This window comes from Marmota flaviventris, chromosome 13, assembly GCF_047511675.1.
Source record: "Marmota flaviventris isolate mMarFla1 chromosome 13, mMarFla1.hap1, whole genome shotgun sequence".
NCBI classification, from domain to species: domain Eukaryota; kingdom Metazoa; phylum Chordata; class Mammalia; order Rodentia; family Sciuridae; genus Marmota; species Marmota flaviventris.
Window position 1 is genome coordinate 67,300,806 of NC_092510.1, and position 14,580 is coordinate 67,315,385.

General features: G+C 48.6%; 2 protein-coding genes across 6 annotated transcripts; one reads left to right on the forward strand and one right to left on the reverse strand.

Annotated features, from left to right (window-relative positions):
* Positions 1–905: 905 nt before the first annotated feature.
* Sigmar1 (sigma non-opioid intracellular receptor 1) lies at positions 906–3,715 on the reverse strand. Of its 2 annotated transcripts, none has more exons than XM_027931055.2 (4): positions 3,430–3,715; positions 3,089–3,289; positions 2,863–2,955; positions 906–1,879 (listed from the first exon to the last, which is right to left on the reverse strand). In XM_027931055.2, the coding sequence occupies exons 1-4, from the start codon at positions 3,578–3,580 to the stop codon at positions 1,515–1,517; spliced, it is 810 nt and encodes a 269-aa protein (XP_027786856.2). In that variant the 5' UTR covers positions 3,581–3,715; the 3' UTR covers positions 906–1,514. The 2 variants fall into 2 exon arrangements, with proteins under 2 accessions (XP_027786856.2, XP_027786854.1); XM_027931053.2 differs by having other exon boundaries at positions 1,691–2,009.
* A 5,722-nt stretch (positions 3,716–9,437) lies between these two features.
* Galt (galactose-1-phosphate uridylyltransferase) lies at positions 9,438–12,877 on the forward strand. 4 transcript variants are annotated; one of them, XM_027930903.3, is made up of 11 exons: positions 9,438–9,588; positions 9,871–10,040; positions 10,268–10,343; positions 10,429–10,477; positions 10,601–10,730; positions 10,885–10,941; positions 11,092–11,214; positions 11,655–11,787; positions 11,890–11,973; positions 12,270–12,424; positions 12,700–12,877. In XM_027930903.3, the coding sequence occupies exons 1-11, from the start codon at positions 9,507–9,509 to the stop codon at positions 12,778–12,780; spliced, it is 1,140 nt and encodes a 379-aa protein (XP_027786704.3). In that variant the 5' UTR covers positions 9,438–9,506; the 3' UTR covers positions 12,781–12,877. The 4 variants fall into 4 exon arrangements, with proteins under 4 accessions (XP_027786704.3, XP_027786705.2, XP_027786706.2 ...); XM_027930905.2 differs by lacking the exon at positions 9,438–9,588 and adding an exon at positions 9,593–9,673; XM_027930904.2 differs by lacking the exon at positions 11,890–11,973.
* Positions 12,878–14,580: the final 1,703 nt, after the last annotated feature.

Genomic DNA, 14,580 nt, shown 5'->3' on the forward strand with positions numbered 1-14,580 from the left:
ATATAAAATTATAACTGTTTCTTGCATTTTATTTATTTATTGATACTAGGAATTGAACCCAGGAATGTTTAACCTCTGAGACACATCCCCAGCCCTTTCTAATATTTTATTTAGAGTTGCTTAGGACCCCCTAAGTTGCTGAGGCTGGCTTCGAACTTGCAATCCTCCTGCCTCAGCCTCTCAGGCCGCTGGGATTAGGGGGCATGAGCCACCATGCTTGGCTCTCTTCCATTTTTAACATACCCGGAATTCTAAAAGGTGGGATTAGTCTGGGCCTTACTCAACACAAGAGGGGCAAAACAGGTGAGGAAAGCTTGGTGCCTAGAGTATAAATGTTAAGAATAGGTCTTTTGATGTGAGTGCACTTTAGTCCTAGCCCTATCTAATTCTCATACCACAGGTACAGTGTCTGCTCCCCACTCCAGCTTCCTCCACAGAAGTGCTGGGTCCTACTGAAAGGAGACCACAGAATGGAGGTACTCCTGCCCTAAATGCAGATGGATGCCATATTCTGGGAACCCAGAAAAAAGCAGACTTGAGAATGATGCCTTTTAGCTCAAAAGTGGGTATACACTGCCACCCCATGGCCATCCAGGGCTGGATTCAGAAGACTGTTCCTAGAATTGTACCAGCACAGTAAAGACAAGACACCTCACTCAGGTCCAAATTTGTGTTGGAAGGGATCTTATTACAAGGCCTCACCTCAGAAAGACTGACCTCTCAGGATGGAGCTCAGTGATCTGTGGACTCAGTGAGCCTCCTAAGTAATTCCTAGCCACAATCAAGTACACAGTTCCTACTACAGTCCAAAGCCATTGTTTTATAAACTGAATTGTAAGCGAGAGGCCTCCTGAGGTCCCCCAGAAATTATGGCTTTCTCTGCTGCTCAGACACACAAAGAAATGGAACTGTTCAATAGGTCTTTATTAACACAAACAGACAGATGGACAGAGAATATAGCACAGGCAGTGTTCTGGAAATGGTGATGGTGGTGTGCGTGCGCACATACAGAGAAAACCTTCTCTAGGCCAGAGAAGGCCCCTTGGACCCAGGCCTACCTCTTCAGGCCTCTCCTCAGTGGTGAGACCCCAAGTTTCCCATCATACCCCAAGGGAAGGACAGGGGTCTTTCGGAGATGGAGGACCTTTAATTCAGCATTCTCTACATTCCTCTGGTTCCCCAACTGACTTGGTTGCTGAGAGGGTGGGGGACAAGCTTCAGGGGCACTTGCATAGCAGGGAAGTGGAATGGGGATAAGGCATATGGTGAGGACAAGGGAGGTGAAGGGGAAGGACATCATAGCTGTAGGTGAAGGGGGCCTCCAATAGGCAGCTCCTCTTCCCCTTTACCCCCCCCTTCCCAGATTACTGCTGGGTTGAGGAGTCAGGCAGAGGCAGAGTGTAATAATACTCACCCCACCCTTAACTCCAGAGCCCGATTGCAGACAGGAATCTCTGGAAAGGCCTGAGTTAGTGAGTGAAGCTTGTGATATGTGTTGAAACATGACTGGCCCCCTAGGTATACGTGGGACTCCCTCTCTGGATGAGTGAGTGCATGATCCCGCAGTACACACAGGTCTTGGCATCTAATATATATGTCCCATTTGTTCCTATGGGTCTCTGTATGGGATGTATAAGCATGTTATGTCCCTCCTTGTCCAGTAGGACCTCAGTATCTGTATGGTTTGAGTATGTCCCTGTCTGTACACGGGTTCCAGCAAGTGGATGTCTGCAGGCCTGCCTGCTCCTGTCCATCCACAGATCTTCCTTCAGGCCTGAATGGTCAGGGGTCCTGGCCAAAGAGGTAGGTGGTGAGCTCAAGCCGGAGGCCCCGGGCATAGGAGCGAAGGGTATAGAAGAGAGTGAGGAAGTCCTGGGTGCTAAAGACAGTGTCAGCCAGTGCGAATGCCAGGGTAGATGGGATGACACCCCGTCCGTACTCCACCATCCATGTGTTTGGCCCCCACTCCACAGCTGTTGCCTCGCCAGGCCCGTGCATCACTGTTTCTCCTGGAGGAAAGGGAGCACCCATGTGAGGAGTCCAGCTCTGTTCTGCCCTTCCATTGCTGTGCTTCCCTGGCCCATGGTAAGTATCCTTATCTGGGGGTGGGAACTGAAGAGACAGTTTCAGGAAAGGAAAAGGTCTTCTTACCTCACTGGACTGATCTCCTATCTTGAAGGGAAAATGACTCAGACAACCAATCCTAAATCTTCTGTGGGGGCTCATGTTCTCTCTTGGGGGAAGCCATGAAGGGCTACCCATCTTGGCCAAGGGTTACTGAGTGGAAGTCTACATTTCCAAGTCTCATAAATATCAACTGGAAATTTAGCTAAACTTGGGCTTGGCTGGTTAGATATGGAGGGTTGGTTACAAGACTTGCAAGGCTTTCTGTTCAATCACAATTTCTATATGTTTACATTCAACCTCAAACTTACTTGGAAGCCCAAAGCTCTACTTTTTTATGTAAATTGCTTCATTATTAAAAAAAAAAAAAAATGGTGAGGGAGACAACTGTCTTATAATATCTGGGTGTAAGAGTGTTGCTGAGAACCAATTTTTTCCCCAGCAATTGCTAGAATATTGGCTGGGTAAAACAGTGTCTAGGCAAATAACATCAGACATGCTTAATAGGAAGTTATTACATGTTGTGTCCCTTTAACATAGGAGAGCAATAAGGTCCCTCAGATCTAGCCCCCAACCACTTGTGGCCTAAGGGGACAGGGAGAAAACCATGGGGAGGGCCCACTCCCTGCCCCCTCCCTTCCCCAACTGTATGCCCTCCCCTGCTCCCCTCACACCCTCCACTCCCTGCCCCCCCGTTCATGAGGGCACCCACCTCTCTGATAGAGTCTCCTAACTCACCTGGGTAGAATACCTCACTTTTGGTGGTACCCTCTCTCCACTGGTGGAAGATGCCAGAGATGATCGTGTCTGAGATCTCAGCCCAATAGCGCCCTAAGTGACAATCGGATGGACACCAACAATTAGGGTATCCGCACTATCATATTGCCCAGCCAAATACCAGAAAGGAGGGCTTGGGCCCTTGTATAGCCCCAGCCTCCCAGTCTGGCCCGCCGCTAGCACTGACCCGAGTGGCCGCGGGAGCCCAGGGCTGTGCCGAAGAGCAGCACGTACTCGGACAGCGAGGCGTGCAGAAGGCACATGGCACCCATCCAGCCGCCCGCGTTCACGAACACCCACTGCAGCTCCTCGTCAGGTAGCACGTGGCCTGGGTGCAGCCGCCGCAGCTCCACGATCAACCGAGAGAAGGCTAGCTCGTGGTCCAGCCCTGGCGGAAACGGAGGAAGAGCAGAGTCAAGGCAAGCTCCAGGCCCGGCCTCCCGGACGGACGGCGCCCTCGGAAACCTCGGCTCCCCTCCAGGGCCGCCCGCCCCGCTCCCGCCCCGCTCCCGCCCTCAGCCCGCTCACCAGCGTACTGCCGCGCTAGCTGCGCGATCTCTTCGTGCTGGAAGACGAAGCTCCGCGTACCCAGCCAGAGCCAGACAAGCTGGGCCAGCACTGCCACCGCAGCCAGAAGCAGTGCGACCCACGCCCACCGCCGACCCACGGCCCACTGCATCCTGGTGGGCAGCGCAGGAGGGAGGCTGGGGCTGGGACTGGGGCTGGGGCTGCGACTCTGCCTCCGAGCCTGCCGCCGGCTGCCCACCGCTCGCTCCCCTGCCAGCACCGTGGTATGGCACGCCTTGGCCAATCGGAACAGTTCGGGCACCCTAGCACCGCCCCTTCGGTTGAACCATTTCCTCGCCAAGCGCGTAGAGACGTGGGGCGGCATAGCTCACGTGAGGGGAGGGCGTGGGCTAACCTCCGGCTGCGGGCGTTAGGGTTTTCAGGGAGGGTCTTTCCTCCGCCGCGCGAGATGATGATGGGGGTGGGTGTCGGAGAGACCCAGATGGGCTCTCTAGCTGGCGAGCCCGGAAGTAGAGCCTTCTGCGACTCGTGATTGGGTCCGCCTTTGAAAGCACAGAAACCTGGAGGAGGTAGTGCAATCCTTGAGCGTTAAGGAAGGCTTTCCAGAGGCGGTGACATTAGTGAGACGTGGAGGGCATTCCAGTCAGCGGGACCCACTCCGGGAACAGAGGCCGAGAAGACAGCATGGAGTCTTCAGGGGCCTACAATTTATTCTTTGTTCCAAAGCACGAAATGTGAGAGGTGGCCTTGCAACCCATGGAGGGTCATCCCAGGTATCAGGAGGGCAGCGATAGAATTGGATCTTGCCACAGAGTGGCACAGGGCTACACAGTGGAAGGGAGCAAGGTGTGAGTTGAGGAAATCATGACTATGATCCAGGTAAGAAAACAGGTCTCTGTTATTGGAGACGGAAAAAAAGAAAGGGCTTCAGAACTCTGGAAATATCCAGAGTTAGTAGGCTTCCTCTCTCTTCTTCCTGAAATACTCTTTTCTCTCCAGCCCATTCCCACACCTTCTCTATAGTTGGCTAATAGGCACTTGAGTGTCCGGTTCTGAAGTTCAGATCCAGTCGAGGTAGATGATAGGAGTTGTCATTCTTTCAGGGATATGGCTCTAAACAGTGCAAGCATGATCTCATTCCAGTTTAGAAATCTCACTGGGAATCCTACAGAAAAGATGGTAATTAAAACGCCCGGGTTCGATCCTCAGCACCACATACAAACAAAGATGTTGTGTTCGCCGAAAACTAAAAAATAAAATATAAAAAAAAAACAAACCTAAAATATGGGGAAGGAGGGGGAAAGTGCTCGGGAATGATATTGGCCAAAACTTATATTGTCTATTGTGTGCATGTACAAATATGTAACAACAAATCCCACCAGTATATACAACTACAATGCACCAATTAAAAAAACCCTAAAACATGGATAAAATCTCAAAAGGAGGGAGAATTGAAAAGATAAGGTGAAGGACAGTGTTCTAGAGAACACCAACCCTGAGGGATAGGCAGAGGAAGAAGAGAACAAAAACGAAGAGAAGCAAAAGAGAAAAAAGAGGCAGCATAGTGCTGTGATTAATATATAAATTCTGAAGCTGGACAGCCAGGTTCAAAGCCTGGCTCAAAACCACCTAATAGTGTGATCTTCGACAAATTGCTTAAACTCTCTGACTCAGTTTTCTTATCTGTAAAATGGAACAAATAAAAGCACATACCTTTATGGTAATAAAGATTGAGTAAATATTTTTAAAGCAATTAATGTATGGCACATGGTGGTCATTATATGTGTTATATGAATAAAACATAAAGGAAGTAGAAGAGAATAGTCTCACACATGGGAGTGATAGAATGAAGGGCCAGCATAAATATAATTGAGAGGTTCAATAAGACAATGGGAAATAATCATTAGATTTCTCAGTAGGGGCATGTGGCAGAGAAATGAGTGTTGTCTCCAAGACTACATTCATGAACCCATTTCCTTTTGCTCTTTTTTTTTTTAATATTTATTTTTTAGTTTTCGGCAGACACAACATCTTCGGATGTGGTGCTGAGGATGGAACCTGGGCCTGACGCATGCCAGGCGAGCGCGCTACCGCCTGAGCCACATCCCCAGCCCTCCTTTTGCTCTTGAGCAACCAGATTATATTCCATTCTACTCTGTATTTAGATGAAGCCAAGTGATTGTATTCTAGGCAATGAAATATAGGCAGAAATTAAATGCCACTTCCAGATCTGGCTCTTAAAATGTCTTGTGAAATTCTTTACATTCTTTCTCTCTCCCTTTTTCCCTAACAGTACTGGGGATTGAACACCCAAGGCCTTGCACATGCTAGACAAGTGCTGTACTACTGAGCTACATCCCCAGTTACAGGCACATGTGTGTGTGCGCGCGCACACACACACACACACACACATTTTTTTTTGGTGGCATTGGGAATCAAACCCAGGACCTTATGAATGCCAGGCAAGGTACTTTACTACTCACCCACATCCCTAGCCCATGAGCCACATCCCCAACACCCAAGCCCTTTTGTATTTTTTATTTTGAGACAGGATCTTGCTGAATTGCTTATGCAGGCCTTGAACTCATGATCCTCCTGCCTCAGCCTTCCAAGTAGCTGGAATTAAAGATGTGCACCACCATACCCACCTATGTTGTCTTTTGATCCTCATGTTACCATAATTACAGAGGACATAGTAGAGAATTCTGAAGCCTTAAGGAATGGTAGAGCCACTAGGACTGTGGAGCCTAGGTCCCTGAATGCTGCATAGAGCAAAACTTACCCCCATCCCAAATATACACCATGGATTATAATACCAAGCCACTGAGCTTGTGGGTTGTTTGCCACTGAGTTGAGGGTTATAGCAAACAAGGTTATTGACTAATACAGGGCAAAAGACATCCTATAATTTTTGTGCAGCTGAGAGTAGAGGATGAGAAAATAAGACTATTTTTTAGAAACTGGGTAGAGAAAAGAATGATAAACCTAGGATTAGTGGCACAGGCCTATAATCCCAGTTACTTTGGAGGTCAAGGCATAATTCAGGGTCCTTCAGCAACTTAGAGACCCTGAATCAAAAAAAAAAAAAAAAAGACTGGGGATGTGATTTAGTGGTAAAACACCCCTTGGTTCAATTCCAAGTATCAAATATTAATAATAAGAAAGAAAGAAGGGATTATCTAGAGGAGAATGCAAGGTTGAGGGAATACGTTTTTATATTTCCTTTGGCTTCTATGGCACTCCTTTTTTTTTTAATATTTATTTTTTTAGTTTTTGGCGGACACAACATCTTTGTTTGTATGTGGTGCTGAGGATCGAACCTGGGCCACACGCATGCCAGGTGAGCGTGCTACCACTTGAGCCACATCCCCAGCCCCTATGGCACTCCCGAGTTAAGTATTGTCCAAGAACCCTGAGGCCCTTCTAGATAATTCCTCCTTGATCTTTCCTTTCTCCATCAAGTTTCTTAAAAACAAAACAAATAAACAAACAAAAAAACCCTCCATCTTTTCAGACTCTACTCTTTGCTGCCCAGAATATAGTAACTATCTTTTGTCTGTATTAGGGTAACAACCCCTAAAACTCAGGGACCCCTGGGTAGGAGGGGCTAGCCCAAAAACTTGGTTTCTGCCCTCCCCCACACCCCCATTTCAGGCAGTCTTCTGAGACCATCTGGTCTTGCAACTCCCCTGTCTGGTCTTTCAGGAAGCTCCTCTAGCATACTCTGGTATTTTTTGTTTTTGTTTGTTTGTTTTGTTTTTTAAGTGTTTTGTAAACTTAAATGACCCCAGTTAGGAAGACTAAGTAAGGCACTAAGGGTCAAAGCCATCATCCCCAGATGTTATCGCAGAAAACACACCTCTGGGATCTGGGAGGAAGAGTGCTGGGTAGGCCTCATCTAAGTCATTCTCCTTTCCCTCCAGAAAGTGACCTGGAGAGATACAGAGGAGACTAAGGAGATGTTCCTAAAGAGATGTTCCTGGCCAGGCCCAGTGGTGCATGCCTGTAATCCCAGCGGCTCAGGAGACTGAGGCAGGAGGATTGTGAGTTCAAAGCCAGCCTCAGCAACAACTAGGTGTTAAGCAACTCAGTGAGACCCTGTCTAGGTGTTAAGCAACTCAGTGAGACCCTGTCTCTAAATAAAATACAAAATAGGGCTGGGGATGTGGCTCAGTGATTGAGTGCCCCTGAGTTCAATCTCTGATATCCTCCACCCCACCCCACCCTCTGCCAAAAAAAGAGAAATGTTCCTGAAGGAGGTCAGAAAATCAGTTGTCCTGAACTAGGGAGGGGCATTGAAACACTGGTGTCTCTGGTGTCCACTCAACAAAGACACCTGCAGAAGTAGAAAAGTAAGGTTCTGATCCCAGTCTCAATCCCTCCTATACCAGTGGGAACAGGTAAAACTCATCCTTCAGTTCCTGCTCTCTGTCCTGGACATAGTGGCCTCTTCAGATTCCAATCTGAGGACTCTAGGGCAGAGATCAGGTAAATGGCCAGTGACCCAATTTTTACAGCTCAGCTACAGAAATACCTGGCTCCGCCTGGCCTGGCTTGGGGGAAGGGGCCTCCCTGCCACAGTCCAGCTTTCAGCTCACTAGGTTTCTGTCCTGAATCCCATTGAAGTCTCACAGCACTGGGAATTTTCTTGGAAATCTACATTCAAATTTCAGTTTAGCCACTCATTCTCTGGGTAACCTGAGGACTCTGGTCCCCACTATGATATGGGGAGGAGATTTAGACAATATTTAAATGGCTCTTTAGGAGTGCCAGGTGAAGGAGATGGAAATTTACCCCCCACCCCATAGGTCCCAGGGATCTACAACTGTTCCCCTACCTGCCCTCCTGTCCGGCCCTAAATGAGCCTGCCAAAAATAACTGACCAACTGACCTGGCCCTGCTAAACCCTATAAAACCCAGACCCTTGTTGGAGCCCACCACCATTTTCTCCTTTCTAAAATATGACCCTCTGTTGCTTAATAAAGCATTACTGATCTATTGAGGTCTACCTCCATTTTCTTTTCATATTCTCTTTCATATGCTTTCACCAGGGGAGGAATTAATTTGAATCTGTTCTAGTGTTAGCTAATCGGTCTGATAGAAGAAAAATTTGGAGAAGGGGATATATAAAGGAAACAAACACTTCTGATGCCTCCCAGATAGCTGGAGCTACTTAGCTACTGACAGTCCTGTCCCTTCTTCACCCACCTGCTTATCTTTCTTTCTTTCTCTCTCTCTTTTTCTCCCCCTGCCCTTCCTTGCTTCTTTCTTTCTCTCCCTCTCCCTCTCTCCTTTCCTTCTCTTTTTCTTTCTTTGTTCTTGACACTGGTCTCAAATGATCCTCCCACTTCAGCCTCTCAAGTAACTGGGACTACAAGTGTGCAATTCACCATGTCTGGCTCTTTTTATATCACTTATAGCCCTGTTACCTCTCCCACTTCTTGTGTTTTTCATCTGTGTGTGTGTGTGTGTGTGAGAGAGAGAGATAAATATTGTTACTCCCCCCCCCCCACTTGTTTCTGCTGTACTCCTCCAGGTAATGCCTGAGGGACTAGCGTTCAGCTATCAAGGCCCACCTGCACCTGCAGGATTAACCTCTTTTCCACCACAGCTACTGAGCAGGTGACTCAGGTGTTTGTTAGGTCCAGAGTCATAGCTTTACTAGAATAAAGTTCTGAGAGAGTAGAGGCCATGCGTAACTTGTGCGCACAGGGAAATCCTAGCCTAGATGCTTAGCACACGGCTGATGCTCAGTAAGAATTTGCTGAATGAATGGCCAGATGAATGAATGAGTGCAGCAAAGAAATCTTGTAAACGTCCTGGGGCAGAAGGACTCTGCAGTAAGCTCCTTTCACAGAGGACTTTCCAGTACTGGATCTAGCCCTGGGTGGAGGGCTATCATATAGTTCAGCCTGCTTCTCTGCAGTCCTGAGCCCCGCCCTCAAGTGGCTGGCAGGCCTCTCAGGTTGTCACGTGTTGGCTGCCGGCCAATGATCGGGACGCAGGGCGGGGCGGATAGAAATGGAAGGGAGAGTTGCGGCCCCACTGGCGTTCCTGAGGATCCCGGGGGTGGCCTCATGTCCCACGGCGGAACCGATTCTGAGCACCGCCGGCAGGCGTCAGAGGCGGACTCCGCCGCAGCAACCTTCCGGGCTAGCGGTAATTGTAGGGCTGCCCGGTCTCGCTGGGACGCAGAACCGAGTCCTCCTCTTCCTTAGGAAGCTCCCTTGCCTTGTAACTCAAGGTCCGTGGGGCCCACCCGGACTGAGAGAGAAGAGCTGTAGGGCATTTGGTGTTGGGAAGGTTCAGCCCAGGGTCTTTAGCACCTTCCTGAGCTGAACGGGGCTAGAGGACGCCCCAGAGTTTGGGCCTGCTGGTGGGTGAGGTTCAGGGGAGAGGGTTACAGAGCTTTGCTGACTGATCTTGACTGTTTGCCCCCAGAGCATCAGCATATTCGCTACAACCCGCTGCAGGATGAGTGGGTGCTGGTGTCAGCTCACCGCATGAAGCGGCCTTGGCAAGGGCAAGTGGAGCCGCAACTTCTGAAGACAGTGCCCCGCCATGACCCCCTAAACCCTCTGTGTCCCGGGGCCACACGAGCCAATGGAGAGGTAAACCTGTACAGCCCACACCCACAAAGTCAGCCAGCAGGGAGTAGTCCCCCCTTAGAGCAGCCCTTCATCCACAGGTGCAATGGACCTCCTCTGAGTCATATCCCACCAAGTCTTTTGGTTCCCTGGAGGGGGTCTTTTCCATTCCTTGCACCCTGTGCTGCCCTTGAAGCCCACCAGGTGGTGTAATGGAGCAGTGAATGCTTCTAGCCCATCTTTGTCAGTAGGTGAATCCCCACTATGATGGCACTTTCCTGTTTGACAATGACTTCCCAGCTCTGCAGCCTGATGCTCCTGATCCAGGTATCCTGATTTTAATTACTGTTGGGGAGGAGGGAGGATAGACCTCTTGGAAAACTTTTGCTGCACAGATGTCCCTTTATTTTAGGACCCAGTGATCACCCTTTGTTCCAAGCAGGAGCTGCTCGAGGAGTTTGGTAACTATGGATTTCCCCTCTTACAGCCTTCAACCCAGGGTTGAAGACTAAGCCCTGTGGTTAGACCCTGCCCCTAGTACCCAAGCTCTGTCCTATGTTGTCCCTTTTCTCCTCACTGCCTAGTAAGGTCATGTGCTTCCACCCCTGGTCGGATGTGACACTGCCACTCATGTCAGTCCCTGAGATACGAGCTGTCATCGATGCATGGGCCTCAGTCACAGAAGAGCTGGGTGCCCAGTACCCTTGGGTACAGGTCTGTTTGTTTCCTGGATGGGCAGGGAGGGGGCAGTACAGGTTCAATTCAAGGGATTAGCATTTCCACAGGGTATGGTTGGGAGGGAGTTGATATGATATGATTTTTTTTTTTTTTTTTTTTGCTATTAAATCTCCCTACCCCTACCCAATAGATCTTTGAAAACAAAGGAGCCATGATGGGATGTTCTAACCCCCACCCTCACTGTCAGGTAAATGTATTATGTGCTCTAGTGGCTTTCGTGGCTGGATCCAAGCCAGCACTGTGGGAAGGGTAACTGGATAAAGGGATGGGACAAAGAAAATATGCTAGTGATATGGAGGCTTGTAGGTAAAGTATCTGCCTGCTTTTCTCTTGACAGGTGTGGGCCAGCAGTTTCCTGCCAGATATTGCCCAGCGTGAGGAACGGTGTCAGCTGGCCTATCAAAGTCAGCATGGCGAGCCCCTTCTGATGGAGTATGGTCGCCAGGAGCTACTCAGGAAGGTGGGAGATTGCCAGGCCCTGTGTTCCCAGAGTCCTCAGCCTTCTTACCCCAAAAGAGATGTGTGTGAAGAATAGGATAGAAGGTAGCAAGAGACTTGATAGAAGACACTAGTTGTGATCTAAAGGAAAGATGATAGTAGCTTAAGACTAGGGTGATAGTGGTAGAAGTGGTGAGAATCCATCAGATTCTTTTTTTTTTTTTTTTAAATATTTTTTATGTATTTTTTTAGTTGTAGGTGAACACACAGTATCTTTATTTATTTTTATGTGGTGCTGGGGATCAAACTCAGTGCCTCACGCATGCAAGGCAAGCGCTTTACCACTGAGCTACAGCCTCAGCCCTGTCAGATTCTTTTCTTTTGCTTCCCATACCTATTTACAGTTCCCACCTCATTTAGCATACCCACTTTGATGAATTCATCTCCATTCTATGTGCCCAGGAGCGTCTGGTCCTAACTAGTGAACACTGGTTAGTGCTGGTCCCCTTCTGGGCAGTGTGGCCCTTCCAGACACTATTGCTTCCCCGTCGGCATGTGAGGCGGCTGCCTGAGCTGACCCCAACTGAGCGTGATGGTGAGTCTCTCAGCTAGGATCCTGGGGCTGGGCATTGGATGGGGCTGGCTCTGGTAGGGCCAGTATCTGGTTCCCAGGCTAAGAGTCAGGTACTAATTCCAGATCTAGCCTCCATCATGAAGAAGCTCTTGACCAAGTATGACAACCTGTTTGAGACATCCTTTCCCTACTCCATGGGCTGGCATGGTGAGGCTTTTTATGTGTATATCTAGCCCAACATTTCTGGACTCCCAGGTTCCAGTTCAGGGGGCTAAAATCCTTACCAGGTTTTGAAATACTTACTGGGGATTGTTCAGATCAGGGATACTTAACTGAGGGTGGAGCAGCAAGCTTGGCGAACTGTTATCAGGTACTGTGCAGATCTCTGGTGAAAGATGCCAGGAGATGTAGTTTTCAGGTATTTGACCTGTTTGGGGGTAGAGGCTAGACTGAAGAACTGAGAAAAGGCTCTTACCACCATCTCTGCCTCTTCTTCCTATCAGGGGCTCCTACAGGATCAGAGGCTGGTGCTGACTGGGACCACTGGCAGCTGCACGCTCATTACTACCCTCCACTCCTGCGCTCAGCTACTGTCCGGAAATTCATGGTTGGCTATGAAATGCTGGCCCAGGCTCAGAGAGACCTCACCCCTGAGCAGGTCAGGACTCTGGCGCATCCTGGATCCCCAGATCACATTTTCTCTTCCACTTTCCCAGGGCACTCTAACAATCATGACTCTGAAAACCCCTATTAAAACCTAGGTATTCCTAGGTACTCAGGAGCTGTTCAACTCTAACTTCTCTGGTGACTTCAGCAGTCTTGTCACCAGTCTCCCAGTCCCATAATCCCCAGTGTCTTCTGGGTGCTAAGAATTCCATCCTGCCATTCTGGCTGACCTTCACCCTCCCTGATTGTTCCTTATCTCCCTTCCAGGCTGCAGAGAGACTAAGGGCACTTCCTGAGGTACATTACTGCCTGGGGCAGAAGGACAGGGAGACAGCCACCATTGCCTGACCATGCTGACCACAGAGCCTTGAATCCTTCTCCCTGAGGGAATTGGGTCCTGGAATTTGGAGATTAGCCTCAATAAAACTGTGCTCTCAAACTTTAATCACGTATTCTGACACCAGAGGAACTGTAACCTTCAGGGATCGGATTAAAAGCCAAGGGAACAGTTCCAGCCACAACTTTTCCTTGCCTGCAGATGTGCAAAAACTTGATGCAAAAATTCTACCTCAAGTCTCTGAACAAAATTAATATTCAGTATTGCATCTGGCCTGTAGATTTCTTTGTGGTATAAATGGCATTCCATCTTAGAAAACTGTTTAAAGCTGGGTGGGGTGGCATATACCTCTACTCCTAGCTACTTGGGAACCTGAGGCAGGAGGATCCTGAGTTTGAGGCCAACCTGGGCAATTTAATGAGACCTTGCCTTAAAATAAAAATAAAAAGGGTTGGGGATATAGCTCAGTAGTAGAGCACTTAGCACTTGTCTAGCATGTGCAAGGTCCTAGGTTCAATCTCAATCTCTAGTACTACCAAAGAAAGAAATAGTAAACTATTTCAAAAGCTTGTGTTCTTAGTTGTATGGGTTCAATCTCAATCTCTAGTACTACCAAAAAAAAAAAAAAAAAAAAAAAAAAAAAAGAAGAAGAAAAAGAAAAGAAAGAAAGAAAAAGAAAACTATTTCAAAAGCTTGTGTTCTTAGTTGTGGCTAAGGCTTTGGGAAGGCCAGTGCTCCCTTTACCACCAAGCCTGGTGTTAGCTCACCAAGTCTGAGCCTGAGGATTTGGTGGGGAGAGGGTAAGCAGGAGCCTACTCTCAGTGGTCAGTGGCCAGACCTTGGGCTTCTTGCCAGAACCCTGGCTTTGTGAGTGACTATAATTTGGCTCTGCTCCAGCCCACAGGGGCTAAAGAGACGGGTAGGGAGCATGTAGGTGGCTTTGTGTTTTGGCTTCTCTAGACTCTCACATACAGAATGGGCTGGCTCAGTTCAGTTGCCTCTGTGCCCTGATCATTGCACAGGGTAGAAAACAGCTCTGGCAGAGAATGGGCAGCCAGAGTTAAGAGCCCCAAGGCCTAGAAGTGTTGCCTCTGTTTACTGGTGACGAGTCCTTGCTTCCCCAATGCTGAAGTATAACACCAGAGAAGCACACCAAGGCAAGTTTAAAATGGAAAATAGAAGCTTTATTAAAGGACAGTAGAAAAGACTTCTCCCCCGAGAAAGAAGGGGACCCAAAAGGTGGAATCCGTGGAAGGGCGAGATCTTCCCCCTTTTATAGCTAAGGTCTCCTTTCAGTTTCCCGCATTCCTGTCCTTTGTTATCTTGCAGTGTCAGAATGTAGGTGAGAAGGCCCAAAGGGTGGGGGACAGGTGGGTTGAAGGAGTAATCTGGGCAGGAAGGGCTTTTGGATTAGCATCTCCATGTTTGCTGGGAGCTGCATCATTAACATTTCCTTGGATGGGCTCCAGGCCTTGGGGACTTTAAGATTTCAATTCCCCCAAGTGCTGCTCTGGTTTCCTGGATTCCATTCTCAATAATGTCCTCCATTTTATTCATCTTACTCGATATTAGAACCGATTTACCTAACTACACTGACTACCTATCTTTAAAATCTGGCTTCAGAAAGAGGGTACAGTTCTCAGAATGACCCTGGGTCTACCCCCACTGTTCTGGATCTTTCCCTGTGTAACAGTAGGAGAAGACTGATGCCACCTGGTAACCTCCAAATTTTAAGGTGAATGGAATAACCAGGATGGTTAGACTGCTGGGTCTTCACTCTTTTCCCAGGGGATCCTGAGTCTCTGGGCAGG

Bases quoted from the DNA above. Each gene is read 5' to 3' on its own strand.
- Sigmar1 (XM_027931055.2), bottom strand. From the start codon at position 3,580: ATGCAGTGGGCCGTGGGTCGGCGGTGGGCGTGGGTCGCACTGCTTCTG. The intron at 3,290-3,429 runs GTGAGCGGGCTG...CGTTTCCGCCAG, and splicing joins GCTAGCGCGGCAGTACGCTG to GGCTGGACCACGAGCTAGCC. The intron at 1,880-2,862 runs GTGAGTTAGGAG...CACTGTCTTTAG, and splicing joins AAGTGAGGTATTCTACCCAG to CACCCAGGACTTCCTCACTC.
- Galt (XM_027930903.3), top strand. From the start codon at position 9,507: ATGTCCCACGGCGGAACCGATTCTGAGCACCGCCGGCAGGCGTCAGAG. The intron at 11,974-12,269 runs GTGAGGCTTTTT...TCTTCCTATCAG, and splicing joins CTACTCCATGGGCTGGCATG to GGGCTCCTACAGGATCAGAG. The intron at 12,425-12,699 runs GTCAGGACTCTG...TCTCCCTTCCAG, and splicing joins GAGACCTCACCCCTGAGCAG to GCTGCAGAGAGACTAAGGGC.